Source organism: Saccopteryx leptura, chromosome 4 (assembly GCF_036850995.1).
Source record: "Saccopteryx leptura isolate mSacLep1 chromosome 4, mSacLep1_pri_phased_curated, whole genome shotgun sequence".
Taxonomy (NCBI): domain Eukaryota; kingdom Metazoa; phylum Chordata; class Mammalia; order Chiroptera; family Emballonuridae; genus Saccopteryx; species Saccopteryx leptura.
In genome coordinates this window covers 195,573,279-195,596,114 of record NC_089506.1, presented here as the reverse complement: position 1 = coordinate 195,596,114, position 22,836 = coordinate 195,573,279, and the positions used below count along the sequence as shown (strand labels likewise).

Below are 22,836 nucleotides of genomic sequence, written 5' to 3'. Positions count from 1 at the left end.
TGACTAGGCCACTGGGTACCAAGATGGTTGGTCACACATTCTTCTGGGTGGTACTGTGAGGGTGTTTTGGGGATGAGTCTAACATTTCAATAGACAGACTTGAATAAAGTATACTGCCCCCTCATGAATGTGTGTGGTCCTCATCCAGTCATTTTAATAAAAGACAAAAAAATAATCATCCTCAGAATAAGACGGAATTCCTCTGTCTGACTGTCCTTCAAGCTGGAACATCAGTTTTTTCCTGCCTTCAGACTCAAACTGATACACTGACTCTTCCTGGGTCTCAAGCAGTTCAGTGTTCAGGCTGGAACTAATCTGCTCTCCTGGGTCTCTGCCTGCCGGACTGCAGAGCCGGAGACTGGTCAGCCTCCACAGCTGTGGATGCCTGTGCATCTCACTGGTCGTGTTCCTCCTGAAATACTGGACTGATACAATGACCTTGTTTAGAAGGTCTTTAAGTGGAGGTCATACTGAATTAAGTAGTCCCTAAATCAAATGACTCTGGTCGCTACTGAGGCGGGGAAGATGCACAAAGCTACAACCAAAGTAGAAGGTCACGCGAAGACAGAGGCAGACGCTGGGCCAATGCAGTGAAAAGCCAAGGAATGCCAAGGATTGCAGAAGCCACCGGAAGCTAGGAGAGGTAAGAACAGGGATCACGGACCTGCTGCCACCTTAACGCTGAACTTCCTGCTTTATAAACTATGAGATAATATAATTCTGGTGTTTTAAACGACTCATTTTGTGGTCACTCATTACAGCAACCCAGGGAACTAATATGATAACTAGCTTCCTTACCACAGGCCAAGGGAGAGACAGAGGCCTTCATCGCAGGTCTGGATTGATTTTCTTCTGAAATACAGAGCAGCTCACTGCTGGTGGAGCCGGTATCTGCTTCTCCCTCCACAGCAGCAGTGAGGCCTGTGGTGAGCCCCCTAAGCCTGTTCTGCACACTGCCCTTTTCTCTGGTCGGCAAGCATGTCACGCTCGCTCTGATGCAGGGCCCAGAGCCTGTTCTTACTGCCAGCAACGTCTTTCCGACAGATCTCCCCACGGCTACCTCCTCCTCTTTATTCAGGCTTCAGCTCAAACGTCACCTACACAGAAAGGACTAATCCAATCGCCCTAGTTAAATTAAAACAGCAATACACACCGGCCCACCCCTCATTACTGCTGTGTTTACCTCATAAAGTAAGTTCTATCAGAAATAAGTTCCCTGTTTGCTCACGGGCTTGTTGCCTGCCTCCCCCAATAGAACAGACTCTCCAGGACGGCAGTGACTTCATCCTGGTCACCACTCAACCGCAAGTGCCCAGAACTGGGCCCGACACGTAAAAGGTACTGAGAAATATTTCTGCACAGTCAAAACGTTGACATTTCCAGGAAAACACATACATATGTGGCGTAGGAAAGGAAAAAGGCATATGCAAACTTTTAGAGAGGAAAAAATGCGGCTTGGATAAAAATAAAGAGGAAAAAAGAAAAGAGAATAGCAATATTCCTTCAGAGGTTTTAGATTTTTCCCCCTAAACTACAGGGAAGCTCACTGGTGGTGCTGCCTGCTCTGCTCCCCCCTGAACGCAGCCGGTCGACACAGCCCAGAGCAACACCTCTACACAGGTGGGGGCTGCGGGAGAAGGGAAGACAGACGCTTGCCTGGGTGCACAAAAGATGGCCTGGTGAGATAGAGAAATCAGTAAAACCCCTAAAACCTAAAAGAAAACAAAAAGCAGAGAAAATGCATCAACTGTGATCATATTAAAGGAACTAAAAAGCTACAGACCAGTGAGAGCAGAGAACTCTTTAGCACAGGGGTCCCCAAACTTTTTACACAGGGGGCCAGTTCATTGTCCCTCAGACCGTTGGAGGGCCAGACTATAAAAAAAACAAACTATGAACAAATCCCTATGCACACTGCACATATCTTATTTTAAAGTAAAAAAACAAAACGGGAACAAATATAATATTTAAAATAAAAGAACAAGTAAATTTCAATCAACAAACTGACCAGTATTTCAATGGGAACTATGCTCCTCTCACTGACCACCAATGAAACAGGTGCCCCTTCTGGAAGTGTGGCGGGGGCCGGATAAATGGCCTCAGGGGCCACATGTGGCCCACGGGCTGTAGTTTGGGGACCCCTGCTTTAGCACAAGACTTAGGAGAATCCAATCCCTTCTCACTCTTCTCTGGAATGTTTCAAACAACTCTTTCAAGGTCTTGAACACTTAGAAAGTGCTAAATATATTTCTTTCTCATAACAGAAACCTGACTCAGAATTCTCTCAAAGAGAGAGTCATATCCATATGACTAATTTGAATAAAGTACTAGGTGAGTTTACTTCCACAGGGTGGTGGGGAGGGTTTGCTGTAAGACGTGACATTGGGGCTGGCAGAGGCAAAGACAAAGGAAAAAGAAGAGGAGGAAACGAAAGCAACCCAGGCAGAACCTGAAAGTGTGTGGTATTTACGCCAACAAAAGTGGTCCAGGGAGACTCCATATAAGTTACAAGATCAGGAAGTAGGGGGGCAAAGATAGCTTCGTCCTTCCTCTTGGAGAGCTCTGCAGATAATCCTCAGAAGTGTAGACTTTGTACAAAAGATCATACACAAGAAAGTGTAACTGTGAGCTCTGACTCTCAGGGAAACAACCCTGGAAGCATTGTAGATCAGTGGTTTTCAATATTTTTACACTTGGGGACTGGTGAAAATAGGAGATTTCGGGGACTGCTAAGGCAAAAATTACCCTGAGCATAAGCAAATCCAACTAAGATCATTGGAATCCAACTAAGCGAATCCAACTAAGATCTTCACACAATGTCAGGGAGGCTCACTGTTTTGCAGGCCAGCATGAGATGTCTAGTGGACCAGTCTGTAGACCAGCGGTTGAAAAACACTGCTGTAGAGCACAGCACAAAGGAAATAAACACTGGGCGGATGACTTCACTGAGAGAAAACACAGAGATCATCTGTGAGGCAAATGGCGAGCACTGGAAGTATCATTAGTGTCAAGACGAGGATAATCACATCCAAACAGCTCTTCAGAAATGTGATCAGTAGAGAAAGGAGAGTAACCAAGTGAACAGGCTAAGTGACGCGGAGGAAAGCACAGAGCCTGGCTAAGAATACTAGCTCTGGGACTGCCCAATACCAGGACAGGGAGACACCAGGGACAGTTCCAGAGCGAGAAAAGATACCTAAGGAGACACAGGGATAATGAGGGTTTTGCTTGGGAGTAGCTTCACGTTTGTCATGACTGAGGTAGGCAGATCTTGTCAAGCTGACAGTTACAAGGAAATTTAAATTAAAAAGAGTAGAGAAGGTTGTAAGGGAAGTTCTAAGATGCAAAAAAGAAAGAGGATGAATATTTTTGAGCACAGAGGATGTGCTATGAGCACCAAGAACAGTGTGTTACTGATTCAAATACATAGTAACAGGTAGGTGAAATGACATCCATTTCACAGATGAAAAAATTAGGGCTTAGAAAGAGCAAGCGCTTACCTCAAGGTCACACAGATAAAGAGCTAAATTGCGTTTAAAACCTGATGTGTTTTTAACGAATGCCCATGATCGTTTCATAATTTGAGACTTTGATTTATTTACCAAGATTATAAATTTAGTCCCCAAGTTTTGACTATTTCCTCAGCAGCAAAATTATACATATAATTTTGTGTTTTCCTCCTGAATAACTCATCATGAACACTGATATAGTCCAGTATTCCCCTTGACATTTTTTTTAGTGACTAATATAGTAGTTACTATGCATCCCCGATGTGGACAATCCGAAAGTCCTTATAGACAAATATTCCCTCCCAGCAATACGGCTTGGAAATACATAATTTAGAAAAGCCAAGCACATTTGGTTTTTAAAGTTTTATCACATAGGTCAAATCCTTAAACTATAGTGGAACTCTTTATTCTTACTCCTCTGGCCTAATTAAAAAAAAAAAAAGGCTGAACTAATACAGTATCTTTATTAGCTGCACTTGCGAGTAAGTCTCAACTGCCAAAGCTTCTAACAATATCATTAAACATGAGTGGAAGACCTCTGGGAATTTTTATCTCAGCTGGAAAACCAGCAATGGGCTTGATGAACTAACAGGGACTGAATCTACTCTCAGTAGCTGAAGCTTAAGTTACTGAAGAACCAGACAAACTATATGAAAAAACATTTTTTTCAGAAACTGGGCAACAGGACAGTGCAGGACAGCGATCTCACAACTGCCCCCAGTTACTGCCTGAGAGCTTCACTACACAGAGGGGGTGGGGGGCGGCCCTTGAGGAGCCCAGCAGTGCTCCTGATAGAGCTGATAATCAGAGAACGCCAAGGCGCTGGAATAGGCGAAACAGGAGACGGGAGAGATGAAGGCTTCATAGAGAATCCCAGAACCTGAAGCAGGTTCCCGTCCAGGCTCTACCTGAGCCCACATGAGTACATCTGTGGGCGGAAAGGAACTGAGGCCAAGGAGAAAACCCCTGAACAGGAGCAGGTACAACCATCCCAGAGCTCCCACAGGGCAAGGAGTCCTTGGTATTCCCCAAACCCAGAGTGGAAAAACCTTGTAAAACCATCAAGAATCAGGCAGAGTATTCAATACTGGGGAATATTAGCTATGGAATAAAGGCCGTTCCTACATTTCCTTTCATCTTTTAATAATGACTTTGCAAAAGTATGAATTTTAATAATTAATAAGCATGATGAACTCCAAGTATTTTGTAGACTGGAAGGATTGTTACAACCCTAATATTTTAACATTATTTCTGTTATGCCAAAATATATACATATATAACATAAAGTTTGATATTTTAACCTATTTAAATGTGCAATTCAGTGATACTAATTATTCACAACTCATGTAAAACTATTTCCTCACCCCAAACAAACTTGGTAACCATTTAAGCAATAACTCCCCCACCTCCACCCCCACCACTGGTCCCTAGTAACTCCTATTCTACTTTCTGTCTCTAGGAGTTTGCATATTCTAGATACCTCAGATTAAGTGGAATTATACAATATTTGCTTTAAAGTTCATCAGTGTAACACGTACAAGAGCTTCCTTTCCTCTTACGGGTGAATAACGTTCCACTCCCCCGATGTGCCACTTTTGGTTTATCCAGTCAACTGTCGATGGACAGTTGTGTTGTTTCCACCTTTTGGCCATTGTAAGTAAGGCTGGAATGAACTGGCATATAAACATCTGAGAACCTGTTTTCAATTTGTTCCAGTACATATCCTAGACATGGAGTTGGTGGGGATGTGGTAATTCTGCAGTTAGCTTTTTGAGGAACTGCCTACGTAATTTCCGCAGGGGCTGCACCATTTCACATTCCCGCTAGCATGTACAAAAGTGCCAATGTCTCCATAACCTTGCCGACAATTTCATTTCCCTCTTTTAAAAAATAATTAAAGCTATCTTAGTAGATACGAAACTATCTTTTATTATGGTTTATATTTGCATTTTCCTGACGACTCATGAGGATGAGCATCTTCCATATGCTTACTGGCTAACTGTGTATCTTCTTTAGCACAAATGTCTATGCAAGTGCTTTGCCCATGTGTGAACTGGGTTGTTGGTTATTCAGTTGTTCGAGTTCTTGACATCTCTAGATAGTAAACATTGATCAGTTATATGATTTGCAAATATTTTCTCCCAATATGTAGGTTTTCTTCTCACCTTCTTAATAATGCCCTTTGATGCACAAAAGCTTTTAATTTTGATAACATGAATGAAACGTTTTTATTGTCCTTTTTGTTGCTCATGGCTATGTGTCATATCTAGGAATCCATTGCCAAATTCAAGGTCATCAATATCTACCCATATGTTTTCTTCTAAGAGTTTTATGGTTTTAACTCTTCTACTTAGGACATTGATTCATTTTGAGCTAGTTTTTGTACATGGTGCAATGCAGGGCCCGACTTCAGCCTTTGCACAGGGAAAGCCAGCTGTTCAGCTCCATCTGTGGACGGGAAAATTTCCCAACCGGAGGCACTAGGCTCTCATGTCAACAGTGTTTTGGGCAGAGATTACGGGTTTATTTCTGGGCTCTCGATTTTATTTCATTAGTCTATATGTTTACCCCGATGCTATTACCGTACTGTTTATCACTTCAGCTTTGCAGTAAAATGTGAAATTAGGAAGAATAAGTCTACTAAATTTGTTAATCTTTTTCAACTTTGTGTTTTCTGCTAGGGACCTCAAGTCAGGTAATTGAGAATCTGCTTTGCCCTTTCTGCAAAAAAAAAAAGACTATTGAGGCCCTGGGGGACCCGGGTTCGATTCCCGGCCAGGGCACATAGGAGATGTGCCCATTTGCTTCTCTACTCCCCCCTCCTTCCTCTCTGTCTCTCTCTTCCCCTCCCGCAGCCAAGGCTCCATTGGAGCAAAGATGGCCCGGGCGCTGGGGATGGCTCCTTGGCCTCTGCCCCAGGCACTAGAGTGGCTCTGGTCGCGGCAGAGCAGTGCCCGGAGGGACAGAGCATCGCCCCCTGGTGGGCAGAGCGTGGCCCCTGGTGGGCGTGCTGGGTGGATTCCGGTCGGGCGCATGCGGGAGTCTGTCTGACTGTCTCTCCCCATTTCCAGCTTCAGAAAAATACAAAAAAAAAAAAAAAAAAGACTATTGAAATTTTCATAGGGATTGCATCAAATCTGTAAATTGCTATGGGTAGTACTGGCATTATAACAATATTAAATATTCCTACATATGAACATAGGCTATTGTTTGCCAATTTTTTTTTTTTTTGGTCTAATAGAAAATAAGTTCAGGGCAACCAGTTAAAAGATCTCAATGACTGTATAATGCTGTACTTTTACCCCCTGACCTAATCATGTGGCCTTCATTTCTCTACTCTGTGATGAAATTATGACTAATCCTGGACAAATCTAGAGGGTCAGTAAGAGCATATATTAAAAGCAAAACAAGGCTCTGGCCGGTTGGCTCAGTGGTAGAGCATCGGCCTGGTGTGCAGGAGTCCCGAGTTTGGGCACACAGGAGAAACACCCATCTGCTTCTCCACCCCTCCCCCTCTCCTTCCTCTCTGTCTCTCTCTTCCCCTCCTGCAGCCAAGGCTCCTTTGGAGCAAAGTTGGCCCGGGCGCTGAGGATGGCTCTATGGCCTCTGCCTCAGGCACTAGAATTGCGCTGGTTGCAACAGAGCGGCGCCCCAAATGGGCAGAGCATCGCCCCCTGGTGGGCGTGCCGGGTGGATCCTGGTCAGGCGCATGCGGGAGTCTGTCAGACTGCCTCCCCATTTCCAATTTCAGAAAAATACCAAAAAAAAGCAAAACAAAATCTCAGAACAGCTATACTGCTCACAAAAATTAAGGGATATTTTATGGTTTCATATTCATTTTGAAATATCTCTTAATTTTTGTGAGCAGTATACTTATTAAATAATGTTAACAACATAGGTAATAAACATTGTTATAGTTTTGTTATAATTTATAGTTCTATCTCAAAATTAATAAAACAAACACAAAGATATATCGTTATATACACATATGCATACATCAAGGACTGAGTTAACCCTTTGAGTAGTACGAACATTCATGTATGTTCTCGTGCTTCCTGACCATCCAAAGTACAATCGTAACAAAAATTTTTATTTTAAAAATGTGTAAGGCAACATTTAAAAAGAGGCAAATGTATGTTCTTCTTGTTTCCATAAATTGGTTATCAAACAAATATGATTTTAACTTAATAAAACAGTACCTGGAACTAATTTTATTTTTTGAAAAAAAAAAAAACAAACCTCACTCCTGGGGGTCAGCAAGCATGAAAAAAACTCACTACTCAAAGGGTTAATTGATATTACTCAATATTAAAGGAAGAAGAGGTGATTATATATAAATAAGATATGAAGAGTACTACAGAAATAATTATCCTCTGCTATTCCACTTAATTCTTGTAAGAATTCCATGTTCCATATATCAAACATCACCCTAAACCTCACAAACTTTCCTGAGAGGTGTAAGAAGGTGGTTGATGCTTGGGGCTGTCCACCTTGGCTGATGGAGAAAGGGATGGGAAAAGATTTTTATAGGAATGAGTCAATGTGCTGCAATGGTCTCCAACTTTTTATGCTGTGAACACATCTCAGTTAAAAAGTTTTGAGCACATTCCTAAGATAAGTGTGTTTATCACTTAGAGATAAGAACTACTCCCTGCTTATTAAATTGGGTATTAGTAAAGTTTACTTTCTTATTTTGGACAAAAAAAAATAAGTACTAATAATGCACTGGGTCATCTTATACATTAAAATGAAGGCAATTACTTTAGACAAAAAAGAGGAAGACAAGAGGCGATGGGTTTGCTCCTATTACACATCCTGCCTCTGTTCCTTCTTCTAGAAACTCAGAGACAGAACTGCAGTCTTCTTCCTTAAGAGTATTGTCTAGTTAATCGGTTAAAGTGCCTGTGTTGGGATCGATAATAAAAATTTCTACCTACTTGATCTATTTTACAAGAAAGTTTCTAAGTGTGGTTGTGAGGGGCAAAGATGGCTCAGAATCCTGTTATACGACACATCAGGGAGAAGACAAGCGAATCCACAGGAGGCCTGGTAGTTCTCGGAGTGGAGAAGGGGAATCAGGCCCACCGGTGGGCAGGAGGCTGGAGAGCTGACAGCTCCCTCAAGAGGCAGGGTGTGTTCTCACAGGGTTTCTGCCCCGGAAATGGGCAGCGCTGCGACGGGAGCTGGTATCACTTGACTACAGGCCATCTGTTATTTCTTCACCCATGAGACTGGCAATAATCCCTTTCTGTCATTTTATTTCTGTTGGAAGGGGTGACTAACCAGCCACTTACCTGGCAGGAGCAGGAACTGAATTTCCTGACTGTTACTAAGGTGACAAATAACACCCACCTACGTTATAATTTGTCAAAACACATTTTAGGCCCAATCAGAAAATGGAACGGCATCAAGAATGGGTAAGCTGTTGCATCTGGATATACAAAGTGATACGGAGGGATACAGAGTTGGGGAATGTGTGGTTCTTGTGGGTTTGTCTGTGTGTTTGTCTTTTAATACTTACGTCGCTGAGCCGTTCCCGAGAGCTGCTCCTGTGGAAGCCCTTGGACTCTCCACTGGCGCTTTCACTGTCGCTGTCCCTGCAGCTGTTCTGTCCTGGCTTGAGCTGAAGACAAAAGAAAAGAGAAACAGAAAAGAGTCAGTGGTCCCCTTGCAGGACTGCTTCTCCATCCCCGTCCCTCAGCCTTGACCAAAGCGGGCAACTGAAGGTCGTGATCACTAACAGTCTTCTCGGTTTCCGAGCAGTGCCCCGCAAGCTGCCACAGGAAGGAACGCAGAGGGAAGGACAAGCAAAACATTTACCATAAAATGCTGGTGGGGATGAAAGAGAGAGACGCTTGGAAAGTCAACAAAGGTCCATACATCTTGGAAAGTCATCTTCCCTCAGATTTTCCCTCTATTCCATGGTGGATTTTTGGTCAACAATACAAAGACCCAAATCACTGAATAAGCTAAAGCCAGATTACACTAACAATAATTTCCCACCTTATTTCTTATGTCCTCTTCTGAAAACAAGAAACAACGAGACAGAACAAAACCCAAAGTTTACTTATCCTTGGAGAAAATGATGAGATGCTGAATGGTATCCTTGAACCACTGGAAAGACACTTAGCTACCCTGTTTGCTGTGACAACATTCTGTAGATCTAATAATGCTAGAGAGTTAAAAGTACCAGATTAAGACCCACAGTTGAAGTAATTAATACAGCACTGATTCAACAAATAGGTATTAAGTCAACAAGAACCTGGTAATAAGCACTAGAGATATGGTGCTAACTTAAAAAAAAAAAGTCTCTGATCTGACTAAGCTTACATTTTAGACATTTCTACATGTTTATGCAGCTCTGGTTTTCCACTTTAAAAATGAACAAACACAGAGAATTGCAAACATCAGTCTATGTGATTTAATCACACACACATGGAAGATCAGTCTATGATGTATGTCACTACCAACCGCATTTGGAGAGATCCCAAGAATCAGATGCAGGTTACAAGATGTAGCTCCTTTACAATGTTCTCAATCAAGCAAAAGAAAGTGTGAGACATGACAGTGTAACACCACGAGGACATGCTTACTCAATGAAAACCAAAGAGTAGCCAGTGACGTTCCAAGGAGAAGTGATTTCTGAAGCTATGGATTTTCAAAGAGGACAGAGCTCATACAGCTGAGAGGAGGGAAGACACTCCTGATGGGAGAAAGGCAGAGAGCAAAGGCAGGGAAAGCAACCTGCCAGGAAATAATCAGGGTCTTCTAGAAAATAGAGTCCTTCTGGAAGGGGGGGGGGGATAGGCAAAAATCTTAGAGAGGGGTGCATGGAACGGACCATATACAGTCTTAAACACAACACAAGCCCCATAATTCTGGGCAATAAAGCAGAAGAGGTAACAGGAAGCAAAGTATTGGTCTGCAGGTTTTCATATGTCTCTGGGGCCAAGGGGCAAGATGAACCAAGGTGAATGGAGAATGAATCTGTATTAGCATTTCTTGTACCTTTAATGTGCTTCCTTCTTTATTTATTTATTTAAATTGAGAGGAGGGGAGGTAGTAAGATAGACTCCTGCATGTGCCCTGACCGGGACTCATCCAGCAACCCATCTGGGTCCAATGCTCGAATCAACCAAACTATTTTTAGTGACTGAGGTTGACAGTTGAAGCAATCGAGCCACTGGCTGCAAGAGGGGAAGAGAGAGAGAAGGCGCAGACAAAGGGAAAAACAAGCAGATTGTCACTTCTCCTGTGTCCATACACTGGGTCGACACTCTGTCTACTGAGCACACTGGCCAGGGCCTAATGTGTTTCTTTCAAGAGTGCACTTCAGACCTGGCTTTGGATCATACCATCTAACTAGCTATCTCCGGATCCCCACTATGCAGAGCATTCTTTTTGGCTTTCAACCTTTCCACAAGGCCACTTTTATCACCTCCTTCCAAAAAAAGGCTTGCAGGGGTGTTCTCCAGGAGTCTTCTCAAATGGAGCCCCCAAAAGTGATGCTAATTTTACTTTGTATCCTCCTGAGCCCTCAAGTACTTAGCTTCCTCCTAAGTCACGGCTAAAGCTAATTCTCAGTTAATTCAGATGCAAGCTCTCTGAGCCTCTTCTTATTACTATGGAACAAAAGTTCAGAATATTGTCATTCTCTTCAACTTCTCATTTTTATACTTATAATAAAAGGGGATTTAATGTAAAATGAATATAATTTTCTCTCCATTTCTTGGCTATGTCCTGTCCATTTCTGCCCTCCACTGTCTCACACGGGATGCCCTCTCTGTCATGCTCCCCCTCACCTTCTCTCTGTGCTCTTCAGGTCAAGATTTCTTTAAAGCTCAGACAGTATAGCCTCCACTATGGTCTCTGAAGAACTCTTTCTTTCTATATGTATGTTTAACACATGCCCTCACAATTATAGCTAGCATATCATTCAGTTGTGTAAGTTCTAGATGAAAACAGACTGCAGTATTTATACTAATGATAAAATCGTCACATGGAGAGGGCCCCCTAATTCATAAGCGATGTCGGAGATCTTATCCCACTGAACCTCTGAGTTACATAAAGGCAGGTGGAGAGGGCCCCCTAATTCATAAGCGATGTCGGAAATCTTATCCCATTGAACCTCTGAGTTACACAAAGGTAGGTGGAGCTACCTTCAATGTATGGATGGAAAAAACCCCACAAATAAATAAACCCATGATGTGCTCAGAGGTAGGCATGAATTCTAGGACTAAACCCACGTCTCCACTGCATACTGCTCACTCCATTCAATTCTTAGTGCTCCGTGGACATTTTATGTTCCGTGTAGAAATGCTGAGTGTGCTGTACGTTAGTATCTCCATGGCATATATTTTTAATACATCTGTGCTACCTGACTGCATTCATGGAGAAAGGCACCTTACACAGTGATATTCGATCAAGAGATGTTTATAAGAACTCAGTCGCCCAGCTAGGATGAGAAACAAGCACCCACGGGATAATGGGTGTCCGGCCGTGAAGATCTCTCCTGCTACCCTATTGGCTCAGCACAATGTGGACTTCACATCTGGAGGTTTGCCATGTTTTTCCACGGGAGGAAAATGATGCGAGGCCCAACCATAGACTCCAGCGGCGTTGAAGTCAATTATCTGACTAGATGTTGACGTGGGCTAAGGGCGAACCCCAGGACAGACCGACATGAAGCGGTTTGCGAGTCTTCCCTGTGCCCCACCAGCAACAGCGCTTCAGCACATTTTTCCTTCAGAGAGTCTTACATAAAATCCACCCCCACATTACCCCCTTCTCCTCCAAAGCCAGGCTCAAGTTTAAAGGAAACTTAGGATTTTAAGCTGTCAGACAGCTCAATATTTCAAAGAAATGGATTGACTACTGTAAGTACTAAAGCTAAACCACACGATTTCAGGCAAAAGAAGTATTCATTCCTAATCCCATGAATACATTTAAAACTGGCATTTTCAGCCACATCCAAAGGATCATTTGGGGTAGCATAACTAACTCAGAAGCTGTGATCCTTCATCTGAAATTCCCAGCTATTACATACAACCAAAAAGCATTACAAAGGCCAGGTGCTGGCTTAAACATTTAAAGACCTAAGAAAAATCAATCTGCTTACATTGATTTTTTTCTAGCATCCATGGCAGCTCTGTTATAAGAAAGCGTTGGTTGTAACTGATGCTATAAGATTCCTTACTATCAGCCTGCAAATACTTCAGCACCTCATTTACTTAAAAATTGCTGTAACTCATTCTCTAGTTCCAGAACTCTCTTCCCATCATGCTATTATGTATATATTTAGTCATTAGAATTAAAAACAAAACAAACAAAATGAAAGGACAGTAGCATCTGGTACAAGTGGAAGTAATTCTATCACTAAGATTAACATCTTTTATAAATATAAGAAGCCATTTCATTTTTTTTTCATTTGATTTGTCAACAATATAGTCTTCAAATTCTGAAACTGTGACCTCATCACAGACTTAACTGTTTATTGACGGCAAATTAGGAAAATAATGGTTTTATCACTGCTCATGAACGTGTGACAGAGCCCCGACACCCCGGGTGAAGGCAGAGCAACTCCGCGCACATCGCCAAGATCTGTGCGCCAGGCAGGCTGTTCTCTCCAGCTCGAGAATGGAGGGTTCTACCAAGATGCCAGCTGCTCAGCAGGTGTCATTAACCCTTCAAACAAAATTTAAGAAGATATCCCACTTTTAGGAATTTACCCCAAGAACACCAGAGCACTGTTTGAAAAGGAGAAATGCACCTCCATGTTTATGGCAGCATTGTTCACATTAGCAAAGATCTGGAAACAGCCCAAGTGTCCGTCAGTGGATGAGTGGATTAAAAAGCTGTGCTCCATATACACAATGGAATTCTATGGGGCCGTGAAAAAGAAATAAATCTATCTTACCTTTTGCGACAACATGGATGGAGCTGGAAACTATCATGTTAAGTGAAATAAGCCAGGCAGAGAAAGAAAAATATCATATGACCTCACTCATTTGAGGAATCCAAGGAACAATGTGAACTGAGGAACGGAATTGAGACAGAGGAGGGATCAAAGGGACCAGAGGAAAAGAGGACAGAGGGAAAGGGGATGATAGGATGGGATAAACCTGAAGGGAAGGGGGGAGGGTACTATGGGGAGGGGGGAAGGGAGATGTTGAGGGGAATACAGGGGAGGGGGGATGCATTCGGGGCAACACTAGAATCTATGTAAACATAAATTAAAATTCAAAAAAATAAAGAAAAAAAGAAAGAAGATAAAGGATGCAGGGAAGGTATCTATGCCTGGTACTAGAGGAATGATGTGAATTATGCAGAGCCATACAGAAGAGCATTCCACAGCTTGGGGTTTCTCAAAGCATCATAAATCCTATCTCCCCACTGCTGAGTTCTCCTGTTGGGAGCTAAGTGAACTCTCACAGGTTGTTAAAATGTGTCAGTAAGCACAGAACCTTCTTTCGTTCAAAGGAATTTTGTAATACACCTTCATAAAAGCAGCAAGTATTTAATCTCATAAATTTTTTTTTTTGTTTCGTTTTGTTCTGCTTTCAAAAAATAACCGTCCATAAATGGGGAAAGTTTAATAGATCGGGCAGCATCTGTACTTTTTTATTCCTCTGGCTTTAAAAGGTATTTCAGATGAGAGACACAAAACCAAACTCAAGAACTTAATAAAAAAGCTGACGTCAAAATGAGCTAACAGGAAATAACTGATATAAACAAAATGACAAAGCTGAATAGGGAAAAAAAACACATTTTCTTAAGAAATGAATAACATATTTTTAAAAGTACAGTGACAAGTTATACCAAAATGCTAAAAATTAAATTCTGGAAACTAGGGCAGGGCAAGAAATATGTGGAAAATTTCTTGAGATCATCAAAATGAAAGTTATCCTGCCATGTCAACAGTTAACAAGGAGTTTTAAGTAAGAATTTGAAAATCTTGAAGTTAACCATTAGTAAAATTTAGATATTACAAATACTGGTCTTATAAATTACTATCAAATGTAAAAGGATTAAAATAATAATCAATAGAGAAATGAAGAAAAAGGAACTAGCATGAACGCAAAAACATAGGACTAAGTGTATTGGTTCTAATAATATACATGGATTAAGCCCCCACTTCTAAGAAAAGGCAAGGACATCAGCTTGTATTGAGTAAAATAAATAAATATCCAACTATTTGTGAGTTATAAAGGTCTCTCAAATTTTAGAAAAGAGAAAAAAGACAAAATACTACCAAAAAATGGCTAGATTATTGTCATTTTAAAAATAGCCACTTTACAGTCGTAAAAGGCAGTCTTTACCTTTCATACTTCTGTTTTTAAAAAACTTTTGCACCGATTTGAGAGAGAAAGAAGCATCAACTCCTTGTCTCACTTAGCTGTTCTATTTAGTTGTGCACTCACTGACTGCTTCTTGTATGTGCCCTGACCAGGGGTTGAACCTGCGACCTCTGTCGTGCCAGGTTGATGCTTTATGCAAGGAGTCACCTAGCCAGGGCCTATACTGCTCTACTTTATATTAAAGAAATTATAAACCTTTGATATGCCAGTATATAATGTAAAAAAATATTTTAAATAATAAAGGAAATCAACATAAGATGAGAGACTTTAGCATCCCACCAAACATGAGGAAGTGAGATAAAAAAAATACAAAAAAAAACTCAGAGGTTAAAACACTCAGTTTGACTTAGGCAAAATATGGTAATTTTGGTAACACGCAGAGACCACACTTTCTAAAGCATCCATGGGACATTACCACCAAGTAAAGATGTTTAAGTTCATAAGAAATATCAGAATAAATTTCAAAGTGTAGAAATTACATAAATAGTCTTCTCTCTGGTGAAAAGTAATGGTCACATTTTAAACTAAATAGCCATATAAACTACAGATTTTTCAAAAATCTTATTTCAAAAGGTATTTTAAAATTCTCCTCCCACACTTACAAATTGAGGCAAAGAGAAAATCACAAACACACCATCTATATTTTTAAAATTAAAATTATAAACACGTAAGTTAAAAAAATTACAGGACCTATAAAAATGTTTGCAAGAGGTTAATTTATGTATTTTCATTAAATAAAAATAATACAAATTAATAACATAATTATAGAGTAAAGGGAACAAAAAGAAATAAGACAAAAAAGCAACTATAGCAAAAAGTAGAGGAAGGTAATTATAAAATTAAAACTACATAATAAATAGAAAATTAAAATATTGTGCTATTAATAAATTAGAGTAAAATTGGGAGCAAAATCCACAAAGATAAAGATAAACCTCTTACAAATCTAAAAAAAAAAAGATCAAAGCCAAAAATGGCAATAATGTGATATCATTTATATAACAATGTGATAATACAATCATATGTAAGATAATAATATAATAATGTGATTACCATTACAAACCAGGTACATTTATATATTATAGTTATAAAATATAACAAGGTACATTTATACTTAAAATATATAGGTACCTTTCTTTTATAATGTCAAAATCATAATCAAATAGTTTAATTTTTTATTTTTTTATTTTTAATTTTTTCAGCGAGAGAGAGAGGTGGACAGGGACAAACAGGAAAGGAGAGATGAGAAGCATCAACTCATAGTTGTGGCACCTTAGTTGTTCACTGAATGCTTTCTCATACATTCCCTTAACAGAGCAGGGGCTCAGCCTAGCCAGCGACCCCTTGCTCAAGCCAGCGACCATGGGGTCAAGTACATATATGATCCCACGCTCAAACCTTCGACCCGCACTCAAGCCGAATGAGTCCACACCCAGGCCAGCAACCTTGGGGTTTCACACCTGGGTCTTCAGCATCCCAGGCTGACACTCTCTTTACCGTGCCACCACCTGTCAGTCTACACAGTTTAAAATTTTAAAGAAAACTTAACAAAATTTGATTCGGAGCATGTAAAAAATACATAAAGCTAAACTGTGGCCAAATCTGGTAACAAAACAAAAAGGGAAATGTGGAGCAATATTCTTAATTAAAAGAGCTGCTACAATTTGATGTAATGTAATAAATTGAATTTAATAATACTATTTAACAGAATTTTTCACAAGAATATGAGTCCATCAATTTGCAAGTGGGCACAAGGGAAATTCTGAGGCGCTGGCCAAGTTCTGAAACTGGAATAGGATGATAATTGCGCATTTCTTAAATTTACTAAAATTCATTGAATTATACGTTTACACTGAGTGGATTTTATGGAACATAACATATTTCAATAAAGCAGTTAATTAATTTTTTTTTTAAAAAAAAGTAAAAGATCCCATCCGTTTAATCTCTGAGTCCAAAAGGGAGGAAGGCTCAGGCCCACACGAGACAGCTCACGTTCTTCAAGCCAGCGGTGCCGTGTAAGAACCTCAGCCCGGGACTCAACCGGGGCCGGCATCTGAAAGGCCACCTCGGGATCCCGCCTCCTGTAGTGGGCTTACCAAGGTAAGAAAAGGAGAAACTGCCTCTAAATCCATACACCATAAAATTGACTCCAATGAAATTAGGGAAGTTTCATTAATGTAAAATAAACTAGGGTTCCCGGATATGCCTTTGGAGTGTCATTTATCTGTGTCAGTGATGTTCCCAGATAAACACTTAAAGAACTGCACGGATCAGATCTCCTCGACTGTCATAAGCTTGAAAAATGGAAACTACTGATGCGCTTTCACGTGCCAGTCACCTATATTATTCAAGGTTGAAGGGAGCTCAGTGGGCTTCGCAGCGGTAGGAAAAACTGCAAGTTAATAAAATACAGAGGGGGAAATAAGCCAAAATCAATCTAACTACATGGCCTCATAAACATAAACAAGAAGCAATTAAGACAGGTAAGAACAATCTGATGAACTCTGATATGCTTCCAATAAACACACTCCACCCAGATAGCAGAACTTACTGTTCTACAGCGTATCAAGAGAACCAAAACTCTCCTATGATTTGGCCAAGAGACTGAGACATAGAGAGAGACACCAGAAATACACACGCACAGAGAAGAGGCCACATGAGGACACAGTGAGAAGACGGCCAACCCTAAGACAAGAAGAGAGGCCTGGGCGGAACCAAGCCTGACAACACCTTGAGCTGAGACTTCTAGTCTCCAGGACTGTTAGAAAACAAATGTTTCCTAAGCCACCAACTCTGTGGTATTCTATTACAGGCACCCTAGAGCACTAATGTAATCCTTTTCTTTTGGGTACAAACTTCCCGGCTGTTCTTGTTCCCGCTAGAAGAGAACACAATGAATCATGACAAAACACAGACACTCAGAAACTTACCCATTTCTTTCATTCTCTTTACACAAAATTGTGCCTATATAGATAAAAGTTGTAAATTAAGCTAAAATAACATTAAAGAAAATTTCTTACTCTCTGATCTTGCTTAAACAAATGGTCACAATGACTATCAGGACTAGGTCTTAATTTAGAATTCTGTGTGCCCTGAAGTTTCCTGATGGAATGTGACAGAGCAGAAGCCACAGGCCCTGGACAGGTGCAACTCTGTCCCACCTACAGCTCTGTCCTACCTACAGCTCTGTAACACCTACAGGTCTCTCCGCCCTACAGCTCTGTCCCACCTACAGGTCTCTCCCCCATACAGGTCTCTCCCACCTACAGCTCTGTCCCACCTACAGCTCTGCCCCACCTACAGGTCTCTCCCACCTACAGCTCTCCCCCACCTACAGGTCTCTCCCCCCTACAGTTCTGTCCCACCTACAGGTCTCTCCCACCTACAGCTCTCTCCCACCTACAGCTCTGTCACACCTACAGGTCTCTCTCCCCTACAGCTCTGCCCCACCTACAACTCTGTAAAACCTACAGGTCTCTCCCCCCTACAGCTCTGTCCCACCTACAGCTCTGTCCCACCTACAGCTCTGTCCCACCTACAGCTCTGTCCCACCTACAGCTCTCTCCCACCTACAGGTCTCTCCCACCTACAGCTCTGTCCCACCTACAGCTCTGTCCCACCTACAGCTCTCTCCCACCTACAGCTCTCTCCCACCTACAGGTCCTCCCACCTACAGCTCTGTCCCACCTACAGGTCTCTCCCACCTACAGGTCTCTCCCACCTACAGCTCTGTCCCACCTACAGCTCTGTCCCACCTACAGCTCTCTCCCACCTACAGCTCTGTCCCACCTACAGCTCTCTCCCACCTACAGGTCTCTCCCACCTACAGCTCTGTCCCACCTACAGCTCTGTCCCCCCTACAGCTCTGTCCCACCTACAGGTCTCTCCCACCTACAGGTCTGTCCCACCTACAGGTCTCTCCCACCTACAGCTCTGTCCCCCCTACAGGTCTGTCCCACCTACAGGTCTCTCCCACCTACAGCTCTGTCCCCCCTACAGCTCTGTCCCACCTACAGGTCTGTCCCACCTACAGCTCTGTCCCCCCTACAGCTCTGTCCCACCTACAGCTCTGTCCCACCTACAGCTCTGTCCCCCCTACAGCTCTGTCCCACCTACAGGTCTCTCCCACCTACAGCTCTCTCCCACCAACAGGTCTCTCCCCCCTACAGCTCTGTCCCCCCTACAGGTCTGTCCCACCTACAGCTCTGTCCCCCCTACAGCTCTGTCCCACCTACAGGTCTCTCCCACCTACAGCTCTCTCCCACCAACAGGTCTCTCCCCCCTACAGCTCTGTCCCACCTACAGGTCTGTCCCCCCTACAGCTCTGTCCCACCTACAGCTCTGTCCCACCTACACCTCTGTCCCACCTACAGGTCTCTCCCCCCTACAGCTCTCTCCCCCCTACAGGTCTGTCCCACCTACAGCTCTGTCCCCCCTACAGCTCTGTCCCACCTACAGGTCTCTCCCACCTACAGCTCTGTCCCACCTACAGGTCTCTCCCCCCTACAGCTCTGTCCCACAGCTCCAGGAGCCTCACCTGCCCCCATGCTACCATCCCAACCCATCCTCCAGGCTTCGCCTCCATCACCCACTTTGCCCAACTCCCACCTGCAGTGCCCCAGTCCAGGCTTAGGGTTATGCACAGCTGTGGTGCAGTCCGCTCTCAGGTGGATGAACCTTGGAAATAAACCCTCAGAGCCAGAGGGAGGATATCAGGGCTAGGGATTCTGAAGTCCCAGGGAACCAGTAGCATGGTGCAGAACAGGAGGCGTGAGCTCTAGGTGGGCTCATGTCCTTGCCCTTGGAACTCCATTCGGTGAAGGGCATAGCTTAAAGAAGGCCACAGCAGGGCCCATTACTGTACACCCCCCTGCTTGGCTTTAAAAGCAAACATGAACAACCTACAAATGGTAACACAGAGGTAACTGTCGGTCTTCATCTTATTGATCTAACTGTACCCTCTGACACGCTGCTCATTGGCCGTCCTTGAAGCATTGCCCACTCCTTTTCCTCCAACCTCTCTGGCCACACCTCTCAGTCTTCTGATGAGTTCGTCACGTCCCCCCACGTTTAAAGTTAGGCTCCCCGAGGATCGGTCCTTGGCTCTCTTCTTTTTTCTATCTATACTCACTACCTCTCATAATCCCATTCCATTTTCGTTCTTTTAAATACTATCCTGTGCTGGTGATGCCCAATTTATCCGCAATCTCCTCCCAAAATTCCAGTCTTCTAAATCCAGCTGCACCTTCCCATTTCACTTACATGTCTTACAGGCGTGGCAGACCTAAACTAACAGAGGAAATATTCTCGATGTTTCCAACTGTTGTTAATAGCAACGTTACCTTTCTAATTGCTTCAGCAAAAACCTCCTTTGGCCTCACAGTCCCCACTCCGCTCGCAGCTACCATCGCCTCTTGCTGGATTACGACGGTACCTTCCTGTCTGACCTCCCTGCTTGTGCCTGTGCCCTCGATGTCCCTGCATCTCTCCCAGGGGCTAGCGTGCTCCTGGAAGTCAGTCAGTCAGTTAATGCCCTGTACTCCTCACCAGCTTCCTCAGTCTTTCTATCACCTTCACAATAAAGACCAAGGTCTTCAGAATAGTCTAACAAGGGACTCTTCCCGCCATCTGCTTCCCCCATGCTTTCTCCCACCTAACCTTCAACTCCTCACTGCCTTGCTCACTCTGCGACAATCCCATGGGCCTCATCCATGATTCCCTAAGCCGGCCATGCTCCTACCTCAGAGCCTCTGTCTGAAATGTTCAGCACCTGAAGGCACAAGGCTCACTATCCCCCTTCTTAAGATCTTGACTTAGATGTCACTTTCTCAGTGAGGACTTCCTTGATCATCCTATTTATAATTGTTACCCTGTCTCTGCTTAACACCTTCTGAGTAGTATATGTCTTACTTCTTTCATTTGTTCCCTGTCCCCTCCAAACGTCCGGCCCCTCAATCATATCACAACTAGATTATAAGACACATGAGAACCAGGATTTTTATCCGTTTTGCTCACTGTTGTTATCTGCGGAATCTAAAACAGCGCCTAGAGTTTACTAGGTGCTCGGTAAATATTTGCTTAATTAACTAGCATGCACAAACTTTTAAGGTCCAAAACGTGGAAGGCGGACTATAAGATCTCCCGCAGAAGGCCACTGCAGCTATTAACAAAAGTGACTGTGTCCCAGAAAGCTAGCCCTCTAGGGGTGGCCAGTAAGGAGAGCACCAAAGCTGAGTGGTGACACAAAGAGTCGCAGGTGCACTAGTGCCTGTGTGGGCTGGTGATCACAGACTTTCAGCCATTGGATTCCTTATCCTGTAAAAAGTGCTATTGCTAATTCTGTTCTTGAAACAGTGATCATATGTAATTTAAGATATTTTAGATAGTCAGGTACGGGATTATAAAATGAAAAGTGGCATGTAATTAGTTTAATAAATCTTCATACTGGCATTTGAGAATTTTAAAAGTACTTTTCCAGCAAAAGGTCAAAAACCACTAGCAAGAGAAGTTCATAGCTCTCTTCGTACAATTTTATACACGCTCATTTATGAGACTGCCACTTTTAAGTAATTTGGATAATATGAAGTATTTAAAAAATCCTATGCATGTAATCTCCTAACAAGTGTTTTTAAAAATACATTTTTTTAAAAATCAATCCAGAAAAACCCCCTCTCAATGCATTGCACACAAAGGCAGAAACATTAAATACGTGTACTACCAAACACTGATTTATTAATAACAACAAGGTTGTTCAAAGCAACCCAGTGTGATACGAAAATAAATATATTCTCCCAGGTACGTTCTTTAATGAGAAGGTACTTTCTAGGGAGATGGATCAGTCAGTTTCTGTCACTCGGCAAAGTAATGGTTTGTATGACCCTTGGTGCCCCCACCCACAGCACGGAGAAAAGGTGCTCTGGCTGAGTCAGTTCTGTAGCTACGCAGGGTCACTTCAGCATCATGCCAAGGAGGTCCCCACATCCAACACTGTTCTGCATAAATTATTCGCATCATCTGCCTGGCCTCTGAGGAGCCTGACAGAGACTCAGGCTTTACAACAAACTTAACGTGTTGGTTAGCGCAGGTGCTTTTCCCGACTCCAGAAGACACAGTTACGAAGCCTCGCCCATTTTCATCCTGGACGAATAGGCACCGGGAGTGGGGTTAGCCAATTCTGAATGAAGGGCGGGTGGGATAAAGACAGCTTACACAGAAAACCGTTAATTTCCAACTATAAGAAATTCTTAGTCTCAACACTGGCCATTTCTACAAGATGGAGACTCAAAATTTCTGGTTTCCAAAGTTCTGGCATGATTTTGCTGATTTGTATAAAATGATTAAAATAATAAAAAAAAGAATTTGTCAATGTTTCTTAACCAAACTCAAGAGATAAGAAAGCCTCTTAGAAACACAAATTGGGATCTTATGCAAAGGTAGATTAGCTCTGTCCATGGTATGCATCTGGCAATTAACTAGAGATAATATTTTCATTTTAAAGATAAGAATTTTTTTTAATTTTTCCATTGATTTAAAAGAGAAAGAGGAGGGGGAAGGGGAGAGGAAGGAGGCAAGGGAGGAGAGAAAGGGGGAGGGGAGAGAGGAAGGAGGAGGGGGCAGAGGGGAGAGGGAGGGGGAGAAGAATAAGGAAAAGGAAGGGGGAGGGGAAAGGAGGGGAGGGAAAAGGAAGGGGAGAGGTAAGGAAGGGGAGGTGAAAGGAAGAGGGAGGGGAAAAGAAGGGGGAGGGGAAAGGAAGGGGAGAGGTAAGGAAGGGGGAGGGGGTAAGGAGGGCGGAGGGGTAAGGAAGGCGAGGGAGAAGAAAGGGGGAGGGGAAAGGAAGGGGGAGGGGAAAGGAAAGGGGAAGAGGGAGAGAGAGAAAGAAGCATCAACTCTTTGTTCCACTTAGTTGGCCCATTCAGTTGTGCACTGATTGGTTGCTTCTTGTATCTCCCCTGACTAGAAGTGCCTCCCATGAC

General features: G+C 42.8%; 1 protein-coding gene across 3 annotated transcripts in view; it reads right to left on the bottom strand.

Moving 5' to 3' along the window:
* AUTS2 (activator of transcription and developmental regulator AUTS2) overlaps positions 1 to 22,836 on the bottom strand; it is a 1,175,598-nt gene that overhangs the window by 649,679 nt on the left and 503,083 nt on the right. For all 3 annotated transcript variants that reach the window (XM_066382453.1, XM_066382455.1, XM_066382454.1), the window contains exon 3: positions 9,031 to 9,132. In XM_066382453.1, coding sequence (XP_066238550.1) covers positions 9,031 to 9,132 — 102 coding nt within the window. The remainder of the gene's footprint in view (positions 1 to 9,030; positions 9,133 to 22,836) is intronic.